This window comes from Dicentrarchus labrax, unplaced genomic scaffold, assembly GCF_905237075.1.
Source record: "Dicentrarchus labrax unplaced genomic scaffold, dlabrax2021, whole genome shotgun sequence".
Taxonomy (NCBI): domain Eukaryota; kingdom Metazoa; phylum Chordata; class Actinopteri; family Moronidae; genus Dicentrarchus; species Dicentrarchus labrax.
In genome coordinates, this window is record NW_026136724.1 from 17,743,952 (window position 1) to 17,767,538 (window position 23,587).

At 40.2% G+C, this 23,587-nt stretch overlaps 2 protein-coding genes across 2 annotated transcripts; both read right to left on the reverse strand.

Annotated features, from left to right (window-relative positions):
* Positions 1-1,134: 1,134 nt before the first annotated feature.
* On the reverse strand, positions 1,135-6,242 carry LOC127359172 (tetraspanin-9). Its single transcript, XM_051393006.1, has 9 exons — positions 6,064-6,242; positions 4,553-4,599; positions 3,788-3,867; positions 3,459-3,650; positions 3,142-3,216; positions 2,931-3,032; positions 2,593-2,724; positions 1,661-1,744; positions 1,135-1,573 (listed from the first exon to the last, which is right to left on the reverse strand). Exons 3-9 carry the CDS (start codon positions 3,848-3,850, stop codon positions 1,502-1,504), a joined length of 720 nt encoding a protein of 239 aa, XP_051248966.1. The 5' UTR covers positions 3,851-3,867; positions 4,553-4,599; positions 6,064-6,242; the 3' UTR covers positions 1,135-1,501.
* Positions 6,243-7,060: 818 nt separating this feature from the next.
* LOC127359183 (endosome/lysosome-associated apoptosis and autophagy regulator family member 2) lies at positions 7,061-22,726 on the reverse strand. Its single transcript, XM_051393026.1, has 22 exons — positions 22,455-22,726; positions 18,354-18,474; positions 18,029-18,218; positions 17,760-17,907; positions 17,286-17,375; positions 17,100-17,205; positions 16,831-16,980; positions 15,617-15,705; positions 14,640-14,820; positions 13,857-13,985; positions 12,622-12,712; positions 12,260-12,362; positions 11,928-12,065; positions 10,929-11,201; positions 10,678-10,851; positions 9,833-10,022; positions 9,650-9,746; positions 9,473-9,574; positions 9,167-9,293; positions 8,718-8,896; positions 8,262-8,424; positions 7,061-7,546 (listed from the first exon to the last, which is right to left on the reverse strand). The coding sequence occupies exons 1-22, from the start codon at positions 22,614-22,616 to the stop codon at positions 7,475-7,477; spliced, it is 3,075 nt and encodes a 1,024-aa protein (XP_051248986.1). The 5' UTR covers positions 22,617-22,726; the 3' UTR covers positions 7,061-7,474.
* Between the last annotated feature and the right edge of the window lie 861 nt (positions 22,727-23,587).

Consider the following 23,587-nt stretch of genomic DNA (forward strand, 5'->3'; position numbering starts at 1 on the left):
CAACAATAAAACATAAAAGATGAAGCAGGAACCTCAAAAACCTGACTGAGAAAATAAAGCTGTTATTTTGTGTTGGTTAAATAATGCATAATGCAGTTTTTCCCGCCATTGGCAGATTAATGGTCGACGCTGGTTTTAGGTTTAAATATATAAAAACACAGATTGTTATGGTATGTGACAACTAACCTTACGTTTTTATGTTTGTTAAATACTCCTGTAATGACTTTGATTAAAAATATAAACTTACATGAGATGCAGTTGCAGGCTTTTGGTAAGAACTGCTCCCCTCCATCTACTAACTGACACTGATCTAATCAATAACAGTGCTCACCTGTAACCAATACACACAAAGAAAAGCTTAACTCCCCCTAGTGGTTGAATCAGAAAGTGCATATATATGGCTCCTGAAGCACTTTAAAAATCTCTGGATCTGGCGTCATTGCTGTTGTTTTCTCTCCTCTCTACATTGTAATCCCGACAATGTAATCCCATATAATTATATGTAATAAAATGTAGTCAGTAATAGCCTAATCCAAGTATCACAGTATTAATGTAACTGTATTACTTTCCATTACTTTTGGATTACCTCAACACCAAATATCAATTAGTTGACTTTTAAATATTCTTTAAAACAACAGATAAATGTAATGGAATTAAATATGTTACATGTAATCTGTTACTCTCCAAGCCTGCGAGGGAGTAGTGTAGCATTCAATACTCCTCTTCAGCTGGAAACTCTGTATGTAGCCTTTACATTTTTGAGTACAGATATCCCCTCATTAAAGGACATATTTTATGGATATTTCATATTACATTAAATGCATCAATAATATTACAGCACTAATAAATTGTACAATTAACCCAAATTGTGAACAACCTCGTTTCCCAAACTTAATTTAAGTCATCAGTTATTCAGTGACTACAGAAAGCAGAGGAATTTGATTATCACCTCAGAAACAGGTCAAGTATTTCACACCTCAGGAGATCAAACAGTTTATTGATTGACATAATTCAACCTTTGTTAAGAGTTTGATCTGACCCGGTGCTCACCCTGTTTTTATCTGTATAATCACAGAGCTGGTGTCTGACACTCAGGCAGAAAACAGATACCAGAAACAAACTCACCTCACACAGTTTGTGAAGAGTCCTTTTATTGAACACATTAGTACACAAAGCTTGTTTTTATCTAAATGGATCCATACATTAGACTTTTCCACAGGCAACGGCTTTAAACAGCCTCTTCTCTCCGGTCCTCCTCACAAATATTTTACATAAAAACACGCATTATAGTGTGATTTAAAAAAGCAAATCGTAAGAAAAACTAGTTCAGTCTCTATTCACAATAATAAATGGGTGGATAAATGAAGCAGTGTGAGCTAAAAGGCTGTAGTGGCACACATAATAACTGGCTTTTTAACTATAAACATAAGGTGAGAGTAACAGATATGGCGGTGATATACTTTATGTACCCAGTATTAACAGTACAACTGCGTTAATCCACTCAGGCTTCATACTTCTTCCCCGCTCGGTGGATCTGTTGGTAAAGCGTCATAGAGAAAGCCATACCAAGGAGCTGGAAAACAAACCAAAAAAAGGGGTTAAAAACAAATAAAAGAGTGCTGTTTGAGTTCGGATACATGCTACATAAAGAGCTGCTCACCTGTATGACCAACACACACATGGCAATGGTTCCCAGAAGGTGTTTGTTGTCATCCAGCCACTCCTCTACCTTCTCATAGCAGCCCTGAAAACACACATCGACAGGAATTAGGGGGGGGGGAGAAAGAACAGTACTCAGACTCTGCAACTCTTGCTTTTTTAACGTAAGGAACATAAACACAGGTTCTATGTCAAATCTTAATTAAATGTATAGTTTTTCTAATTAGAACAAAAACAATACTGCTTTGTTGTTTTTATATAAACCGTTATATTACCGTTTTTTCCCCATCATTTTCATAAGCAGCATTAAATGTGTAACGCTCCCATACAGCAGACTGAAGGGAAGCTGCCGGACCCTCTAACTTCAGGGCCACTCTGTCTGTCCGCCTGCCATTTCCAAGCCTGACTGACAGCTGCCCTCTACACTTCATCTGCAGCAACTCACTTTTCACACTCTCTTCCAAAGCGCGTTGTTTTCAGTAAGAATCATCCAAAACAGAGTGCGCTGTATGGCTGTATACAGTTATATGGATTAAAGGAAGCTTTGATGTAAAGAATATACACTGATGAATTTTAGTAATCCAGTTACAACTACTTGTTTCAGTTATTTTGTAACATTTAGCTGTGTCCGTCAAACACTTTGTAAACTATGTTTATAGAAAGGTGCTATATAAATAAAGCTATTATTATTATTATTATTATTATTATTAGTAGTAGTAGTAGTAGTAGTAGTAGTAGTACCTCAACCAACCAAGTTTGTCCACTTGCAATGAATGCTCATAAATTACTAAAGTTGAGTGTGAGGTTATTGTATACAGTTTGACCTTTTGGGGAATATGCTTATTGGGCTTTCTTGCCAAAATTGATTCCACTCTCGACTGTAGTATCAGCAAACTCTTTGAGACTTTTATAACCACGCAGACGCACACTGACCCGTGTCCAGAAGGTATTGGAGGAGTTGCGTCCACAGCCCTGGTAAAACTGCTGGCAGCAGCGGTCAGGAACCACGTTTTCATGCAGGGCCGCGTACCAGTCGTTGTGGTTCGTCACTCCACAACATCGCCACTGGTGCACAGGAGGGAGAGAGGAAAACAGTCTTAAACTTAAAGTTGGATTAAAAGTTCATACAATTAAAAACCAAAAAGAAATGCCAAGAAATAACTACATAAAGTACAATAAAAAAACAGGTTTGGGACTTTATGTGTGACATATGTGTATGTGTGTGTGTGTGTGTGTGTGTGTGTGTGTGTGTGTGTGTGTGTGTGTTATACCTCTCCCTGTATGGTGTTCCATGCATCCCTCAGCCCGGCATTGTTGTCTGTGTTGTACAGCACCAGCCCTTCCTTCAGGTCCCGTCTGGCATTTTCACTCACCTGGGCAAACAGAAGTGAAGAGGTGGATTGTGGGATATGTAGGCACACTTCACCTACAGCAGTAGAGGATCGTTAATAAATATGAATACGTTCCTTTACACTGTCTCACCTTGTCGGTGTAGACAAAGAACAGGATGAGGAGGATAAGTTCGGCCAGGAGGATGATCAACAGAACGATGAAAAACTGAAGAAAATAAAGAGAAAAAGAAGATTGAAAGGCTTGAACGTCAAAAGAAACATGCAGGATACACTAAAGTTGCATTTATGTCGATGGAAAAACCAAAAAATATGAGCTCCCTACTAAGAAATCCACTTAATTATTGAAAATGAACTTGTTAGCGGCTCCAACATTTAAAATTCCAACAGAACATGAACTGATATCTCAACAACCCACGCGATGCATGATGGGTATTGTAGTATACTCACACTGAGCAGCAGGCACTTGTTCTCCTTGATGGCACCCAGGCAACCCAGGAAACCCGTCACCATGACGACCGTGCCGAGGGTGATGATGAGGTTGGCGGCGGAGAGCGACGGGAAGGAGGGCGACAGGGTGGCGAAGCTGCCCTGAGACACCGACAGCCACACGCCGACACCCAACAATCCACACCCACCCAGCTGAAACACACACAGGAAACTCAGACACTTCCTGCCGATTTAACGATAACCAAGCGCTCGCCGTGTTTTGGTCTTACTTCTGATTCACGGTGACATCTAATAAGAACATTTTGTGACTCAGTGTGTGGAGTATTTACCCAGAAGAGGAGGTTGAAGAGGAAGAGCATGTATTTGACGCAGCAGATGCAACCACGAGCCATGACTGAACCGAAAGGCACTGCAAGAAACAACGAAAAGACGACATAACTTAATGATTACGTCTCTTTCATTCACATCGGAGATTATTCAAACATATTATTGTCTGTTAGTCAAACGTCGTGCAGGGATGAATAACAGGCCTCCCACTCTTCTCAAGAAATCCTCTTCCAGGACCTTTCCAGGATTTTTCCAGGAGTTTTCTTGACAATACAGGGCAGCACTTGCTTACAAATGGTCATATAATTTACCCAGTTTACCCAGTTTTTCCTTTTTCAATGATACAGGGTTCATGACAAAGTGATTCATTACAGGTAGGTGGTCAATGTTTACAGGACACTTTATGGATTTGACTACAGTTTTCACACAGGCGACCTGAGTGCGGGGCTAAAATACAGTTACATTTTTACAGGACAACATAGATTCCAGGATATTTAGTAACTATAATCAACTTCCAGGTGTTTCCATGACTGGTCTCTAAACCTCCAGGTTTTCCAGGGCGTGTGGGAACCTTCAATGAACGATATAAAACCACGTCACACACCATAATAACTAGCCAGGGTTGAAGGCATACATTAATAAGGGTTTTCTTTTATCTTTTGGAGCTCGTAGTTCACCGACCCCTCTATTACATCACGCTGACTGTAAACCACTTCCCTGGAGAGTCATTCTGAAACCACATCACAACCAGGAGGAGACTAACTTACCACTTCAGGGGGAGAAGCAGGAGAACGGAGACGCTCTGGTGGTTGACCTGTAACACAACAGTATGCACAAACATTTAAAAACATAAAAAACATACAGTACGAGCCGTCATTTAAAGTGATACTTTAGGTTTACAGATGAAACAAGACTATTGAGGGTGCCTTCTTTGGTCACTCACCAGCAAAATAAAAAGTAAAAGCACAGGACTGGGAGGTGGAGTTACTCACAAATGTGCAGGAAATGCTTTAATTATCCACAAACTACACAATCTGAGATTAAGTGTCTTGATTCTGACAATAATGTTGGTAAACAGACATACACTTCACATAAAAAATGTCCATCACTGTTTCAAATTGTTAGTTTTATCCAACAGTCTAATTCATCAGCAAAATTTAGAGTTTAAAGTACTCATTGTGCAGTAAAATGGTCCCTGTCAGTGTTTTACTGTTATATATGATGTTTATGGATTATTATCACAGCTGCATTAATGTGTATGTTGCAGGAAGCTGCAATTTCTGGATAAAAAAGGTCAAATGTGTGACAAAACAGCTTTTTAATGAAGTACTGTAGTTCTGCTGAGATTCTACAAATCAGATTCAAGAGAACATATTTCACATCATCATTTCAATCTTTTTTTTCAGTGAAAACTAATAGAAATATAGAGGGTTTTTTTAATCATATCGTGCAGCCCTACTTTATATACTGTTAGTTTAATCTCCAACAATGCATCATACTCTATAATATCACATGCGTGTAGCACTGTCCTGTAAGGGCTCTGTTTTCCAGTATTTTCCAGCTAATTCAAGAGGGGTTTTCTAAAAAGTTTATTTAAAGTTTAAGAAGTAGGACAGTTTTCTTAGCCCATAAAGAAACAACACATACTTCAGTTTAACAGTTTTAAAACTTTAAAATACTTTAGGATACATGGTTACTAAAGCTACAAATGTAGTGCAGTAAAACGTTAAATAATTTGCCTTAGAGACACAGTGAAGTATAAACAGAAAGTTGCTTATAATGGAAATACTCATACATGTATATATTTTGAATTTCTCCTAAGGAGGATCAATAAAGGAACATCTTATCTTATGTACTTAAGCACAATACTTGAGTAAAAGTACTCCGTTACTATCACTAACAGTATTAGATTTGATTTAAAATGGGGTTTTTTGTATTAACATTGATTTTAGTGTCCAATAGAGCACATAACTAACATTATTTGTTATTGTTATTGTTTGTATTATTATCACTCAGTGTCTTCTTTCTCCTCTCAACGTGACGTCACTAGACTGAACTTCAGTTTTGCGGTTTTCACCAAAGTTTGCGCACAAATAAAAACTGAACCAAAACACGCGTTATTACACTTTTAATGGTAAGAAAAGACGCTGACACTCGCCTACAGAAGACTCAAATAATAAATATATAAAAAGAAGCACTCAGGCCGTGATTGTTTTCATGCCCACGGAAACCAGACGAGGGACAAAAAGAAGGAAAGCAGAGCGCTGTTATTTCCTACCGTTTGGCTACGAACTGGAACGCATCTTCCCGCAGAAACAGCTTCACATGCGGGATTCGTGCGGGGGGCCACTCACAGCATCGCTCCGTATGAAAAGAGAAATCCGACGGCTGTAAAAAAGTGCGAAGTCTGCTGTGAACTTTCGTCGATGGCTCTGAGAACAGGAGGAGGAGGAGGAGGAGGAGGAGTTGCTTTGGAGAGGGGAGGAGCGCAGAGAGGAGGCGTGGAGAGAGAGAGAGAGAGAGAGAGAGAGAGGGGGGGGACCAGCCGGGCAAAGACCCCTGGCTGTGTGAATATGGCTTCATTAGGTCACATATTTGTAGATTCTGGCTGAAACACACTGATTGATTTATTATTGCACTCAGCAGAGGTTTTCCCTTTTTCTTTTCTATCATTGATGACTAAATTATAGATTTTATGGATATTTCATGTTATATTCACTGCATAAAACTAATAAAAAGTGAACAATAACAGCAGGAAGTGTGCAATATGCAATAATTGTGCATGTACAGTTCGTTATACACTGTTTCTTACTATAATCTTATTTTATTGTTCTTTATTGTGTTTTTACACTTCTGTACCATTTTGCTGCTGTGTCAAACTCAGATTTCCTCAGGGGTTCAATAAAGGAACACCTCATGTACTTAAGGTTAAAAGTAAAAGTACTCACGGAGAAAAACGTCCCCTGTGACTGTTATACTATTATATGTATAAATATAAAGGCAGGATTTTACTGCTGTAGCTGATTGAGATGGAGATAATATTTAACTATTTTGTATTTTGATTATTTTCAATATGGGTTAATCTGCCTATTATTTATTATTATTAATCAATTCTAAAAACAGTGAAAAATGTATGTTTGTAATGCAATTATCCAGAGCCTAAAGTGATGCATTCACAATGTTTGATTTGTCCAAACCTCAAAATGAATACAAATAAATTAAAAGGAAAAGTAGCAAATCCTCACTTGCAGTATTCACAAAAAACCACAAACAAATCCCAAAGTCAAATAGGACTTTAATAAAGGTTCATCATTATAACATTGATATAAATACATGACTCTGAACAGAAAATACCAAATAAAAATACAAAACATACAAAAACAAAAACCCCATTAAAAGCATGTTTCTCTTTCGGTTGCTACCCCGGAGCATCCCTGGCGTTAAAGCTGCAGTGTGTTTCCTCCGTGTTCTAGGGTTGAGGAGTAAAAGCCATTTTCCAGTTAATGCCAGCATCCGAGTGGCAACTATTTTCCAGTGAAAACTAGAGTCTGTAGTGGTCCCCCCCCCCACCTCCACAATGACAGGGGGAGCAAAAGACACATGAGGAGGAAGGCAGCGACACTGTCACTGACTGTTCCTCCATTATTTAACTCTCTCCTCTCTCTCTCTCTCTCTCTGCCGGCGTCCGTTTATCCCAGGACCCATCGATCAGACTGGGAGGAGTTCAGCTGCACAGACTCGCTGGTATCTCCATCCTCGTGCTGAAAGATAAAGATATTACAGATGTTATTTAGCAAATCTGTTGCTACACAACAAAACTTACATGTTTGACAGATGTGGCCCTGGAGGAGTGAGGTATTCCACTCAGTGCCCGCTAACAGCAGGGCTCCAGGGATGACAACGTCGATCTGTGCGTCCACCACTTTGGTTCAGACTGAAATATCTCAACAATTATTTGATGGATTGCCATGAAATTTTATACAGACGTTCTTCCAGAGGAAGAATCATAATGACTTTGGTGATCTCCTGACTTTTCCTGTAGCGCAACCATGAGGTTGACATCTGTGGTTTTGAGTCAAGTGAACGTTTGTACACACCTTCATGTCCCCCTCAGGATGAATTTGAAAAACTATGGTGATCCTCAGTCTTTAAGCCTAACTGCCAACCTAACACGTTACAATTTATGTTGCAATAAATGGTTAAAATGTAAAAAATGTATCAGATTTTTTCCAATCAACTTTTCTACAATTAAGTGTTATTTTTTATACTTTCTAGTTTATGTAACACTAGAAAACTGAAGGCTTGAAGCTCTGAGACTAAAATAATTGTTGAAACAGGTAATGAAAGATTGATAAGAACTGAAATGGCTGGTAAAATCTGTGTGTAGAAAGATAAAATTAAGACTGAATCTAAAGCAAGGCATTATTGGACATAAAGCATGCCATACATTACTAAATAAACAAGTGAAATACACACCTTGTTAGCGATGGCCCGGAGTTTCCCCAGCAGGGTGGGTTTCTTGGTGTAGACCACGTCGTCGTCAGGTTCCTCCCCTTCAGCCAGAGCACAGCTGTCTGCAGCTGGCAGCTCACACTCCTTGTTGGCAGACATCACCAGACGAGAGTATTTGTACTCCAGCCTGACCACAGACCACAGGGACACCGTCATCATGAGACAGCATGTGATTCAGATAGACAACATCCAGTGTGTACGTGTTTGAACGCGATTACTTTTCTTAACTGGAAAAGCTGTTAGCTGACTGTGACTGTGTTTCTGATACTGTAAACATCTTGAAACAATCTGAGCTTTTGCTGCCACTGACAAACAGCCGCTGACATCTCTGCCTTTAAATAACAATTCAAGGTAATCTTAATGAGTATGTTGGCCGTGGCTGAGATTGGTGCTAGTGTCTGATTGGCAGGTGCCTCTAACCTCTTGTTTTTCTTCCAGAAATAGCAGGTGAGAGAGATGAGCAGCACGGCCACGAAGGCTCCGCCGCCAACCCCGACCTTCAGCCACAGAGCGATGGCCTCACACGGAGAGGAGCGTCTAGGAGGCAACGTTACGCCTTTGGTGCACAACTTTGGCTCGTTCCACATGTACAGGGTTTCCTGGAGACAGTGGAGGGAGAAAGATTCATAAATCAAATGACGGAGCAGACAAGAAAACAAGTGTGTGTACTTTGTTTTATTCCTGAGGTTAGTAGCATGAGGAACTCAGCTGTAATGTTAGCTGAAACTATTGGAACACAGCCCTTGGATTACTTTTAAGTGAGGATGATGTTATAGTATTAATGCAGGGAAAGCGGGTATCCTTAAGGACAGTAAGGAGAGTATGTGTGGTGTGTGTGTGTGTGTGTGTGTGTGTGTGTGTGTGTGTACCTGGATGCCTCTTTTGCATGCTCCCTCTATCTGGTGGTAGTCGTCCTCGGTGCAGCGTGGACAAGCGCTGGCACTCTCCCATAGAAAGTGAAACGTACATCCATCACATGTTCCGGCAGGACAGGAGCTGCACACACACACACACACACACACACACACACACACACACACACACACACACACACACACACACACACACACACACACACACACACACACACACAAGAGATTTCATTTTCTCACATAATCTAATTTCTTATGTTCCAGTATGACACATCCTCATACATAGAGTACATTACCACTGACCTGGGCACAGAGAGTTCTCCTCGTTCAGACTTCTCTGGGTTACAGCGGACAGTGATGACTGAACTGCGACCCTGATCACACGAGGCCGTCGCCTGCGTTGACCTGGAATAGAATAAGGACACATTTAGGACTTAAACACAACAAAAACCTACACACGCTCTGTCTTTCATACCGTACCTGTAGAAGAAATTGATGTCTGGAACATCCTTTGAATTTTCCGGGAAAAAATCTGGTTTGGCGTTCACGCCATCCAGGACGGTGTCCACGGTTGCTCCTGGAAAGACACACAGATACAGATAAAGCCAACGTTACCGGCTAACAATCACAGAGTCACATACTGACTTTTAACAAGTGTCATACCGATAAAGGTGTCTGCGAGGCTGATGGACTGGGAGGAAATAGCCATCCTGAAGCCCCGCCCATCTGCTGGGATGATGGTTGACTGACAGATGAAGCTGTCCACTGAGTTGACAAACTGAGCCGAGTCGCTCTGGGTGTCCTTACTGGACACATCGGTGACGTTATCTGTGCATATAGCAGCTCTCTCCCCCTGAAGCAAGACATGCAAACAGCATGGAAATTAGCTGTCAGTTGCTATGGTTACGCTTCATGTTTTCCTGCAGCTTTTTTAAAATCATTTCTTTACACCGTGGCGACAGGCCTGCGTGTAAAGAAAATGTGATTTGTTTTCACATTGCGAATAAATCTTCAAAACAAGATGGAAACTGTCTTTTATTTTGTAGCTGGTAGTCTGGTGGAAATATAACCACAATTCACAAAATAAAAGCTAAATCCAGCTACAACAGGCTTAAAACAGGCAACATGTCTAACCAAAACAAAGAATAAATCCAACATTAAAAATCACTTCTCATTTAAATTACACTTTAAATTTTAGTGTTGCTCTTATACAAGACTGCTGACAGCAGAATAAGTGTCACCAACAAACACAACCAAAAATAAAATTGTTATAGCTTCCCTCTAAAAGTCGATGAAGCCTTATTTCTTTCACCAACAATGAGGTTTGAGTTACTATAGATTCATTCAGAAGGTTACTCGTGGTTTTGTGCCAGCATAGTCATGAGTAATGAATGGAGATGCAGCATGTGTGTGTGTGTGTGTGTGTGTGTGTGTAGGAGTGATACTGACAAATCTCTAAACCTGAACTGAACTAGTAACTAATGTAAGATCAAGAGTATGTGAATTACCTCATGGCCACACAAGCTGATGTTGAACAGATGAAGGTACTTTGTGCCTTTAGAGGTGAAACTCGGCCCGATGGTCAGCGAGGCCACGACGCTCATGGGGCTGAGGTCAAAGGTCAGCGTACGGTTGTTCTCTGTGTGGGTGAAGGAGCAGTCGCTGTAGCACCGAGAGTGTTCCTGAAAGAAAAGGGAAACATGAACTCACATGTTTAGCCAACATTTAAAACTTTAAAACCCGGACGAGGTCTCTCTACCTTGTTGCTAATACTTCCAGGCCCACAGGCGACACACGCGTCCTGGCCGTAGGTGTGGCGCCCTGCCAGGTGCGTGTTGGGAGGACACTCCTGGCATCGGTTGGTGTCTCTGTCGATGAAAAACCCGGCGGGGCAGGGAACGCAGGAGGAGCCCGCCCGCTGCGAGTTCTGGGGTACCAGAGCGCAGGCCCGGCAGGACGACGCCACCCCGTCCAGCACGTTGGTCACACTGATGGAGTACAGCTTCACCATGTCACCGACATATCGCCGCACCTGCAAACATACATACACAAATGTCACACAGTTTATTTATACAATCGTTCATGCTTATAAAAAAGAATCTTTTAGTATTAGAATTGTTGGTTCAACAAAATATAAAGAAAACTAATTAGTAGTAGTAGCTGAAAACATCAATTGTATAAAAGAACAACATAATAATGAGAATAACATGGTTAACAAAAGTATACAACCACCTTAACGGCCCTGTGAGGCTGAACAGCACAATGACTTTGAGAACACAGACTATGTATGTATCTTGTACAGTGTACAATATTAAATAAATAAAATGCTGCAAGTAAATAAGCTAACAGGCTGGTTTTTAGCAGGTAATGTTTATCATTTTTTACCATGTTGCTTGCTAAGATTTGCTAATTAGCAATTAACATAAAGCTGACTCTGATGGGACTTTAGGTAGTTTATTAGTTTTGCAGTATTGGTACATTTTTCTGATTTTGACCAGATGATGGCACTAGATTAGAGGACAATTCTTAAAGGGGAACATACATATCTGCATTAAATTTCATGCCAATAATTGTCAAGACATTTCACTAGAAGCCAACCTCATGGTGGCGCTGGAGGAAAAGTCTTTTACTAAACTAAAACGTTTTTAAAGTAGCTGAAAACACAATTTTCTCTTGCAGAGAAGAATAAATGAATACAGAGAATGACATCCACAGGCATTCAATTAAAAGGAATAAGGCACTTTGAGTGTTCACTTACGTCCAGGGCATGGTTAGTCCTCTGGAAGGCCCATGTGTATATGACAGAGGCGTTTCTGGTCATGCTGTGCGAGTACGACTGTTTCCCCTTACTGCCTTCCCAGGACTCCACCACTGTGGTGCTCTTCCTGTTCACATCCTGCAGGGAGCGTCACAGTAAAACAGTTAGGTGGGAAAATAAGGGTTGGATTACTGAACAACAATATGCATAATGAAATTAAGCTGGACCACAGCTGGAGACAGACATGACTATTCTGGCTTGCTAGTCAAAATTAGTTCCCTAATTACTACCTCCTCCTCCAAACACACAATCACACACAGTTGAGCACACACCATCATGAAGTAGAGCTCACAGTCGGCGGAGCAGATGGTCTCGAACACAAAGGTTATCTGGCCAAACTCACTACCGGTCATCCCCGAAAGCGAGGCTGGGACCCTGCCACAAAAAACACACACACACACACACACAGGCAGAGATTTAGATTAACAAGCTCCCACAAAACACACTGTGATCACATAGAAGTACGTAAGGGGATTTCAGCATGCAGCTATTCCTACATAAGCTCTTTTTTGTCAGCTATGAGATTGATTCTTTTCTTTCTGCGGCATCCAAAGTTGGATTTATAAATTGAAACCTCACAAAAAAAAACAACCGGGTCTTCCTACATAGCCACCATGAAAGCACACACACTTACTTGAAGCCAGGCACATGCAGGGTGAGGATGAGATAGTCATTATCTGAACTGCCTGCTCCACTGCGAACGTGGTCCCCTGCGACCTCCCATCCTGATGAACAACAGACACGATGCACTCACTCATTCTGGATTACAGATCACTGCGGTTATATTTTATTGCCTCATCCAAAAGCTGGTTTGGATATAAAGAGGAAGCAAGTGTGTGAATGTGAATGGCTAAATGATTTCAGGTGGGCAGAACACATTTTGAATCTTCATCAGCAGATAGAGAAAGATTTAGAGGTCCTTAAATTGCTCAGACTAAATGGAAATTTGAACATCTTTGTTTCCTTGACAACCGGAAAAAAGCCATTTGCTGATGAAGATCATGTGATATGATTGAAAGCTCTAGAACAGCTACTAAAAAGGATCTTGTGACGAGACGGTTCTTCTTTACTGCTTTTTCCAAGGTCAAGAATGAACTCTGAACCTCTGAAGATTAGACAGTTAGTAGTAATAAGTAATTAGCTTAGAGCTGCAGCGATAGGTCCATTAATCGATTAAAATTATTCTGATAATCAATTCATTACATTTTTCAAGCAAAAACTTCAAACATTTGCAGATTCTAGCTTCTTAAACGTGAGAATTTGCTGCTTGCATAGATAAAGAGTTTTGGGGTTTGGGGCTGTTGGTTGGACAAAAGAAGCAATCTGAAGATGTCACTTTGGTCTCTTTCCACACTTCTTGATTGAGATTTTATATTTAATTAATCAATTAATCATGAAAAAAATCAGCAGATTAATTGATAATGAATATAATCATTAGTTGCAGCCCTAAATTAACTAGTTATTTACTTAATTGGATGTAAGTAGTTTGTTACTTAGTACTGGGATAGTAGGTAGTTAGTAGTACGTTACATAGTTCGTAGGTAGATAGTTGGTAGTTAGTTACCAACTTAGTAGACAGGTAATAGGTAATTTTAGCTAGTTACTTAATTAGTATGTTAGTTATTTAGTTAACAAGAACAAGACAACTGATGCTAGACAATGGAAAATACATTTATAAAAAAATTGATGTTAAAATGCACAGTAGCAGCAAATCAAATTCAATCTGTATATTCTGTCCACTTCGCGACCAAAAGAAGAGTCAGGGGACTATTACAGGGATTATTTATGTAGACATACAGTTTGTGTGTATGCAGTATGTATGGATGTACATGGATGTTTTACTGTGTGTCTCTGTGTTATTGTGCTCACCGTTCATGTCGTCACATTTGGAGTTTCCCACGTTGAAACAGGAAGTCTTCATGTTGGAAGGCAACACGTTCCACCATTTATACTCGTAACCTAACACAGGCTCCGTACCTGCAGGGCACTCGGTGCACACTGGTATACACACACACACACACACACACACACACACACACATAGATACAAAAGCTCTATTTACATACAACAATGACATTTTCCAATCATTATGTTTGCACATGACCATCTTTTCAGGAGCGGAAACATCATTCATAATGACGGGCAGATCATTATGTGACCAGATGGAGGGTGTAACAGGAAGTCCAGACTTTGAATAGAGTATTTCATAAAATAGACTTCAGTATTGGACTACAACGTGTAACAACAAGTTAAAAATATTTGTTGGTTCCATGATCATTTTGTTATGTCAGTCAGTGGAATAAAACAAGACATCTGAACACATCTCCCTATGCTGTGGCCACTTTATAAACCCTTTTAGTATTTGGTGCATAGATACAGAATGTGTTTTACTTATGTGTGTATATACTCTTTATGCATGTGTGCACATATATATACTGAATATGTGTATACCTAAGTTTGTAATTTAAATGTTTGCATTTGTTATTATATCAAATAAATTAGAAAATATGACTATAAAAGCGTATTTTGTCATTTGACGCATATAACTTCTGCACACCCATTTGCATATGTGAACATGAAGCAATATAAAAAGAGCAAGATGTTGCCTTGGTAACATGTATGCCAGGTGTAGACAGGTGTGAGCAGGTTTACCGTTGGTGCCATCTGAGTGGGTTCCAGGTGGGCAGGGCAAACAGGTGGAGTCGTTGCTGTTGTGGTAGCCGGGGTTGCAGGGAGGGCAGGGCTCTCTCTGCCCGGTTGCAGGCAGCTCCACGGCGCCTGTGACGTTCTCCACGCAGATTTTTGGCTCCACCCAACGATACAACACCTGCGTCTGTAACAGTCAAAAACACAGAGGTTATGATCAGGGGTGCAAAGATTGCTGCAAGTATTTATGTTGCTGAAATAAAAAAAATAAGTAGGGTGTGTTGTATCTGTTCTTCATCAGTCATCACTCTTACTCAGCGTTTTCAGAGATATGAATCAAAACAGGTCAAGGTCATGGATGAGTGCCACGGAAGTTGATTTAGGATCAGATGACATGCAAAGCGCTCGCTAAGCTCTTCATCATTTCCCTTCTCGTCGCATTGTGTGACCTCTCCAGTTTCTGATACAGTGGCCCGAGACAGCTGACAGTACGTCTTCACTGTTCATAATTAATTTTAATGTAATGCAGTAAAACGCTGCAGACAAAGCAGGCAGCATTATCATCCTGTATGAATAAGCAGTGAGCTATTTATTATGTCCTTTTGTTAAAGTTTAAACATTGGACCAGATGAAAGCTAAACAGGATTTTTTATGCTGATTGTGTATTAAATATAAAACAAATCATGGGTGTTTGCGGTTGTCTCTTATGTTCGTATGTAGTCAAAAGTCTTCATATTTCTAAATTGTCTAGTTTTAATTGGATTATTTTGCTTTATTTCGGGGTGTTAACCTGGAAATTCAAACTAAAAACAACTAAAATGTCAACTAATATTTGACAACTTTACAGCTTAGATCGTGTGTTTTTAAGTCAGTGTGTCCGTCCTTGTGCAGTGAAAAGGTGATGGTGTGTGTGTGTGTGTGTGTGTGTGTGTGTGTGTGTGTGTGTGTGTGTGTGTGAAATGTAAGCCGTGGATGCTGCTGACCTTCCCTTCGCTGTCGCAGGCCGTGTGGATCTGGAAGAAATCCTTCTCTGAGCACGGCGGCCTCACCTTACACTCAGCCCATCCCTCATCTGAGAGAGGAGTCGCAAACGGAGGAGGAGGAGACGTGATGATGCAGAGAAAAAAACAACCAGAATGTGATCAGAAACAGGTTTATGACCAACTTTGTTTTCACATACAAGGAAGTCGCCATGGTATTTTGGTGCATAACAAAAAGTACTGCAGAAGTCAAGAATCAGGAATATAAATAAAAATGTACTATAAAACAATGAAAAATACATTAACATTTACATTAGTTTTTAACTGGTTATCCAACAGTTTCACACTGATGCTTCTATATGACCTGCATAAGCATTCAGTCGAAAACAAAGCGGTGGAAAAAATACCACTATTGTCCACAGGGGCCACCAGAATCAACAAAAAATTAACTATCCTTGTTGTTGCTTTGAGATTTAATTTTCTAACAATAAATAATACACAACAAAGTCAATAGCAGAGTCAACAAACCAGCAGCAGACCAGCCAAAGTATCGCAGATATATTGGTATTATCCTGTATGTGTTGGCAAATAAGCAAAATTCTAACTGCAGACCATAAATGTTTAAGGCTACATCTTTTTATTCTGTTTTCACACGGTTATTATTTACAATAAGCTCATTTCCAGTTAGGTTTGCAAAATGTTCTATCATGTTATATTTACAGTTACTCCTTTTTTATTCCTTACTTCAGTGCTACTTTAATGTACTTATATTTTATTGCGCATTTTCTTGTTTCATTCTATTATAATTTAAAATATTTTAAAATTTGTCTAGGTATTTTCTGTGAGTGTAGTGTGGAGGAGGCTAATACTGCATTTCATTGCACATTCCTGTATTGTATAAAACACGGTGCAAGGTAAACTATTTAGTCATTATACAACACAAGGTTGCCCAGTGAAAAGACAGATGATAATAATGACAACAAAGCTGAACCTTGACTTTGACCTACTGTTATAATTTCATAGTAAGTGTTTCAGTAAAAAAGCACGATGAACCAACACATCTTTTCACTATTTTCTTACTCCAGCCTGGTATTAATCAGAAATCTCATATAACACCAGCTTTGTTAAGTTGCATTAAACCACTGTATGCTAAACGAGGACAACGACAGAACCACAGGGTGTTCTGCGTTGAGTGTGAGTCGCACATGTGCACATACGTGAGTAGTAGTGCTCGGGGCAGGGTGTACAAGAGGACGCATCCTTTATGGAGAAGGTGTTGCTGGGACATGGCTGACAGGAGGAGGAGCCGGGGGCGGAGCTGAACCAGCCGGGCCGACACGGAAAACACTCGGATGTGTAGGCTACACCTGTGTTGACATAAAGTAGCACAACATGCACACAAAAAGTAATTTTTTTACTGTTTGAACTTAAAGACGTCCTGGTCCAGAGAACAATTTGCATCTGAGAAGGAATTTTTGGACTTTACCTTCTATTTGGATGTTCTTGAGCAGCACGGGTTTGACCATCTTCCCTCCCACCAGGATGCCAGTGGTTCTCCAATACAGGATGTTCGTACCAGACTTCAGATTCACCTAAAAACAAAAAAAAAGGACGTTTATTCTGCGAAATCAAAATCCTGTCCCTACCAACACAAGCAGGACCATATACTCACTGTGTGCGTGTCCCATTCTCCGTTGTTAGTGAGTTTAATCCACTTCTGGTCATCGGTCTGAGCCATTTCCTGACACTGCTCGTTCTGGACCTGAACACATGTTGACATGGAAGCTATTAGCCACAAAATATTGTTCAAAAGAACAGCTACACTAATTACTATTCTACTCTACTGTAAACCAGGGTATGTGTGGATTTGTTAAAGGCAAGGAGTTTTGGACAAAAGCTGCAGATAGAGGATCTTTTGAGCTAATACGACAAGACTTTTTTATGCTTCGAACAAATCCGAAGCATGAAAAGAGTTATATGAGAAGATTGATACCACTCTTGTATTTGTCCGGTTAACATTAAGATACAGCCAACAGTAAAATATAATAAAAAATAAATCAAATATAAAAAGTAAGGAGGAATGTCAGAGGAAGCTAAATGTTATATCAGAATACATCATATTGTAGGAAGCCGTTGGAGTGCTTACATAGAACTCAAAGAAGATGTTGTTGTCGGGGTACTGGTAGGTGAAGGAGACAGAGCCTTGTTTCTCCAGATGGACGGCGTAAACCAAAGACACTGTACACTCGTCGCGGTTGGACTCCAGATACACACCCTGTGGCATCCACGATGAGCTGCCGTACAGACACAGAGTCAGCAAAACACTGCATTTTTGGTTGAATACACCTGCACCTGCACTCCATGTGTATCCGTCTAACCTGTGGGAATGGCAGTGTTTGTGAGTGTCTGTGTCACCTGTTACAGGCCTGAATGTCTTCTCCATTTGGCCCGGGGTCCAGGAAGCTAGCCAGGCTGGTGAAGCCTGTAGGGATGGCATCCCATTGGTCAAAACGAAGGCCGCTGCCCAGCGAATAGGAGCCGGCCGCACACGGCGTGCACTGCTGCGTGGTCATGTCTAAAAACTCCCCGGCTGGACAGGAGAAAGCTGAGACACAGTGAGGAGAAGAGGGTCATATTGACATGTGAATACACACATAAATGTGAATGTGCGCACACACACACACACACACACACACACACACACACACACACACACACACACACACAAGACAATACTTACAGCAGTCTCTTCCGCTGGTTGGAGGTGGAAGGTTCGAGCAGGAGCCTGGATTGAGAGGGATGGCGACCCTCCATCGTGACCCTGTGCTGTCACACTCTGTGTACTGGTAGTAGTAGTCAGTCTGCAGAACACACACACACACACACACACACACAGATACATTCAAATCAATACATCCATCCAATTTGTGTGTCTTTATGGATGGCAAAAAAAAATCAGTTGACCGCTTTGACCTGCAGAGTGAAATATCACAGCGACTATTTGATGGATTAGGATGACATTTTGTGCAAACATTCATGGTCCCCTGAGGGTAAAATCTACTGATTTTGGTGGTCTCCTTTCTGCTTGCACCACTATGAGGCTCACATTTGTGTTTCTGAGCGAAATATCTCTTGTAATTGTCCAATACTTTATGGTTTATGACCAAAACTAATGCCATTCTCATCAGCCACTGGTTCTAGTCAGCAAATGTTAGCATACAATCACGTTAAACTAAGACGGAGAACATGGTAAACGCTGTACCTGCTGAACATCAGCGTGTTTGTATAGCCTGTGCCTAAGTACAGCCTGCCAGCACCGCAGACACAACGAAACCCTTATAGTGAGTGCACAACTACATGACTTGGTGCGAGCATGTGGCTGATTTCATATTAAAAAAAACTAAAGCTGGTCATACAAAAGGGAACATTGGAGGGGTGGGAGGGTGGCTGACCCCGATCACCACGGCAACCAACCACTGGACCAGTAATGGTCCATTAAGAGCACGACAGGAGGTCAACTGTACAGTGGCTTCTTGCCAAGGACTGCTGGTTGTGACATTATGTTTGATAATTTGACCTGATTGAACATTCATTTAGGAGAACATTTTTCTAATTGAGAGGGCTTTTAAACCTCCACAGGAACAAAACATTCACATGTCATCATCCAGAGCTGCCTCTGAACATGTTTACTTGGTTTATTTCTGTTTTTCTATTATATTCTATATGTAATACCTTAGTTTTTAAAGGCACTTCATTTCAGAACAATCTTCACTTAATACAACATTTTGATTTAGACCAAAAAATTGTATTAAATAAATAGCAAATAAATCAGGAGTAAACAAGAAAGTATGCAGGAGTTTTGCAGATCTCTGGTGCACCTGTCACACATGAAGCATTAAGAAAAATGCTCGCTAAAAACACTTTAGTATTTAAAAGAAGAAACATTGGACAGTTCGCTTTCTTTCTGAGAGTCAGATGAGAAGATTGATATTTGTACACCACTCTAATATCTGTGCAGTAAATGTGAAGCTACCGCCAGAAACTGGGTAGCTTAGCACAAAGACTGGAAACAGGGGGGAAACACCTAGCAATAATAATTTTGGACATGAGCTATGTATTATAATATTTTGATCCATAGTGGCATTTAGATTTAATATTGACCTTTCCTCTCTCTCTCTCTTGTTTTACCTTTGAATATTTTTATTATACCTTTATTTATTCGAGTCAACTGAGAACAAATTCTAATTCACAATGATGACCCGGTCAAGAGTCAAAGATTGTAAATCAGTTTTCCAAGCAGGCCTCGCTTTGTACTTTTAATACGACTTCCTTTGAGTCCAAATGCCTCGCTCTGGCAGATCTCCATCTCCTCCCCCGAACCTGCTGTTCAACTGAGCAGACAAACCGGCAGAGCGCGCAGGCAGCTGGCTGCGGCCGGGCAGTGACATCTAAGGAGCAGCTAATTAAACTGGAACAATTAATCGGAGACAGAGAGAGATGGTTTACAGATACAGGATGGGTGTATATGTGTGTGTGTGTATGTGTGGGCAGTACAGATAAGCTTGAGGTCTCTTAAATGACTGATCACCTCTCTGCAACAACAAAAAAAATGGACATCCATGCTGCACACACCTTCCCCCAAATACACAAACAAAACATACAATCAGTGGATTGTCATGTGAGAGGCCTCATTAACATGTAACATGGCAACCTGTGGTGAGATTCACCCGACGTCTCTGTCTGTGCAAATGGACAAACAAGAGAGGGCCGGTGCTAATGTGTTGACAGTTGAGGGGTGATGGTGGGGGGGGGTGAGACTGATAAGAGAAAAAAAAAAAAAAAAGAAACAACATGGGCTAATGTGTTTCGCTGGTCTCCTGGGTGACTCACTCTGGTTGTCATGGAGACCGATGAGAAGAAGAGAGAGAGGGGGGGGATGAAATCCAGCGCCATGACAATCCATCGTCTGAGTCAGGAGATTGCAGGATTGGAGGTTTTTAGGATTTATGTAGAAAAGATGGACGCTAATCCTTTCTGTCTGCTGGTAACTGATATTTTTTACTGACTGTTTGATGCCAAATACTCATTAAGTAACAAAAAAATTGTTACTTGTTAGGGCGTTAAAGTGTCTGAACCTGCATTTAGGCCATCACTGGACACACAGAAAAACTTTAAACCACATTTAACTTTAAATATTGTCTCTATTATTGTCCCATAATCTCAGATATTCTATCTACACCACTCCCATATTTGTGGCTATCCTGAGACTCTCGAACACATAGTATTGTTTTACCTTTATCTATCAATAGTTCGCATCTTCAAAAGGTATTTTCTACCGCTGTACTTAAGTAAAATTTTGCCTATTTCCATTTTCTGCTATTATACTAGACCACATTTCAGAGGAAAATATTATCATTTTCACTCCTTTTCTTTCATTTGTTAACTTTCAGTACTAATCACTTTGCAGATTCAGATTAATAACACGAAACATGATCAATGATCAACAAATAAATCATCATGTAATATTCTATATTAAGATAAAACTTTAATGATCGCCTGAGGGAAGCTACTCAGACAATAAAAGTGCATAAAGTAGTAAAATTAGCCAAACCTTTGCAATGATTATAATCCAGTAATATAATGTACATTATTCTGAAATGGAAAGGAGAAGAGAAGAGAAAAAAAGCTCGTCTGTCTTTGTATAAAAGTACAAAATCCACCGACAGCACCTTAAAAGGTTACTAACTAATAAACAGCAGACATCTTGTTTGTTTACTGCATACAAAACCAAGATGTAAATACTACATATTGTAGTGTTGTGGGAGGTCAGTTAGTTTCTTGACCAGATGCAGTTACTTCAACATCTGGTTACCGTTGGACAGAGAGCCAGGTGGGCCTTGCTAAGCTAAGCTAAGCTAAGAGGCTGTTGTAACTTATTACTGGGTGTTTTTTCTCATCTAATGTTCAAGAAAAAGTGAATAAATGCCAAGATCCTCAATTTTTAAAATATTTTCTTTTTTCAGAAATTGCTGTAAAATGTGGATGTTTATTGTAAAATGTAACTTTAGATTGTACTAACTAGGATTATAAATAAATTAATAAATGTAGAAATATAGACATAAACAAATGTAGAAATACAGAATTAGACAAATAAATGTGTAATTAAATAAATAAATGGGGGGAAAATATGTTATTTATGTAATATTCCCACACTGTAACATCCTCACTTTGCCTCTGGGCTCCATGAAAACCCCTCAAGGTTTTGCTTTCAGGGTGATTCACAGACACACTGATCCGGGATCTGCTCAGCTCTGCTCGGAGGACAGCACTACCCCGGTTCTCTCTCCTCCTCGGCGGGCAATCCCGGGCATGGCTGACCGGCCGGGAGGCTGCTCAGAGGAGGGATGGAGGCCGGCAGGCAGCGTCACCTCCTCATGGAGCGTGTTTATGGTCAACATGAACCACATTTTTAAGCCGATCAAGCAGCGTGAAGGAGGACTGTGTGTTCTCGCATATATCCAGATACTACTGAGTCAATATGAAGCCTGAAGTAGTATTGTGCATTAAGAGAAGCCTTTTCTTTTTTTTTTTTTTTTTTTTTTTTTTGTTGGATCCAGTCTGGTTGTTTATTCCCGCATGCATGGCCATTTTCTTGACTTGATCACCGCATTAAAATAGGTAATTAAAATCCTGGATGAGAATAATGGTTTAAAAAGAACAATTAAGATGCTTATTTTTGGTCTTTTTGAAAACGCGCATGTGTTTTGAAGTGAGGATATTTGGAGATAATAATAATAATAATAAGAAGAAGAAGAAATATGATAAGAAAAAGCGCACTCACCTCATCGCACGGCCGCAGGTCTCTGTCGGCGGACACTGATGATGTGTGAGCGGTGATGATGAGAAGAAGGCAGCGGGGGAACCAGGAGGCCCACACCTGCTCCCGCATCCTCAGCTCCGGATCACAAACAGCCGGCTGTCCGCTGCCTGGAGCCACAAACATGAAGCAGGCCGAGCGGCGAGTGTTTGTGTGATGGTGTCCCTGTCATTGATGCCACTGCCTGTCTCTCACTGTCAACAGCACCGTCAATGCGGACGGAGAGGAAACTACACATCCGGTCCCGGACTTTCAAAGTAAAACCGTCCTGTGAGCCCTAGAATAAAGTGAGGATGAAGGTTTTTTTTCTTATTTTCATTCTGCAGGATTTTTGCAATGTGAAATCACTGTTTATGAAAAATGAGGCAAGGCTGTATAAACATTATAACACATATAAATATATAAATAATGTTTTTTTTTGTTGCTCAGTACTATTTAACTGGTTTCTGTCTCATAATAATTTCTTAAAGGAATAGCTGAATAGGCTAATAAATCCACACAAATCTATTATTTTGATAATGAATTAATTGTTTCTCACCAATTGGGAACATTTGATATGATAGTGAACATCCGACTGCTGGCTTAATTTCAATAACTAACCTTGGGGTCAGGGAAATTGTAGTTGACACTTTCACCATTTTCTGACATTTTATAGATTAAATGATTAAAGAGAATAATCCTCAGATTAATTAATAATGAACAAATATGAAATAAGTTTTTTTTTTCATTGTTTGTAAGAGACTATGTACAACGATAGACATGAATTTTGGCATGTAATGTATTGCACCAGAGTCATCTTAAAGCAAATTTCCATCTGCATCTGCAAATTTCTAGGATAAAAATTCAATGTGTGATCTCAGAGTTCAGCTGCTTCATGAGGTTAGTGACTCTAAAAATGGCAAATAAAAACGATATACTGTTTTTGACAGCTCCTTTAAGTTTAATTACAGCTCTGACTGAAGCTGCTGAGTAAAATCTTAGCACATCACACTTGAAACAGTTGACAACAACTAATGCAAAGGCTGAACATGTGCATTGAAATTAAAAGAGATCTCATACAATTACAAGTTACAATCTTTGGTCAAGACAAATAGATA

Bases quoted from the DNA above. Each gene is read 5' to 3' on its own strand.
- LOC127359172 (XM_051393006.1), bottom strand. From the start codon at position 3,850: ATGGCTCGTGGTTGCATCTGCTGCGTCAAATACATGCTCTTCCTCTTC. The intron at 3,033-3,141 runs GTGAGACAGTGT...CTGTTTGCCCAG, and splicing joins TCTTTGTCTACACCGACAAG to GTGAGTGAAAATGCCAGACG. The intron at 1,745-2,592 runs GTCAGTGTGCGT...GTGTGTTTTCAG, and splicing joins CCAATACCTTCTGGACACGG to GGCTGCTATGAGAAGGTAGA.
- LOC127359183 (XM_051393026.1), bottom strand. From the start codon at position 22,616: ATGTTTGTGGCTCCAGGCAGCGGACAGCCGGCTGTTTGTGATCCGGAG. The intron at 16,981-17,099 runs GTAAAGTCCAAA...ATGTCAACACAG, and splicing joins CAAGAACATCCAAATAGAAG to GTGTAGCCTACACATCCGAG. The intron at 9,575-9,649 runs GTACGGTATGAA...ATTCTATTCCAG, and splicing joins GACATCAATTTCTTCTACAG to GTCAACGCAGGCGACGGCCT.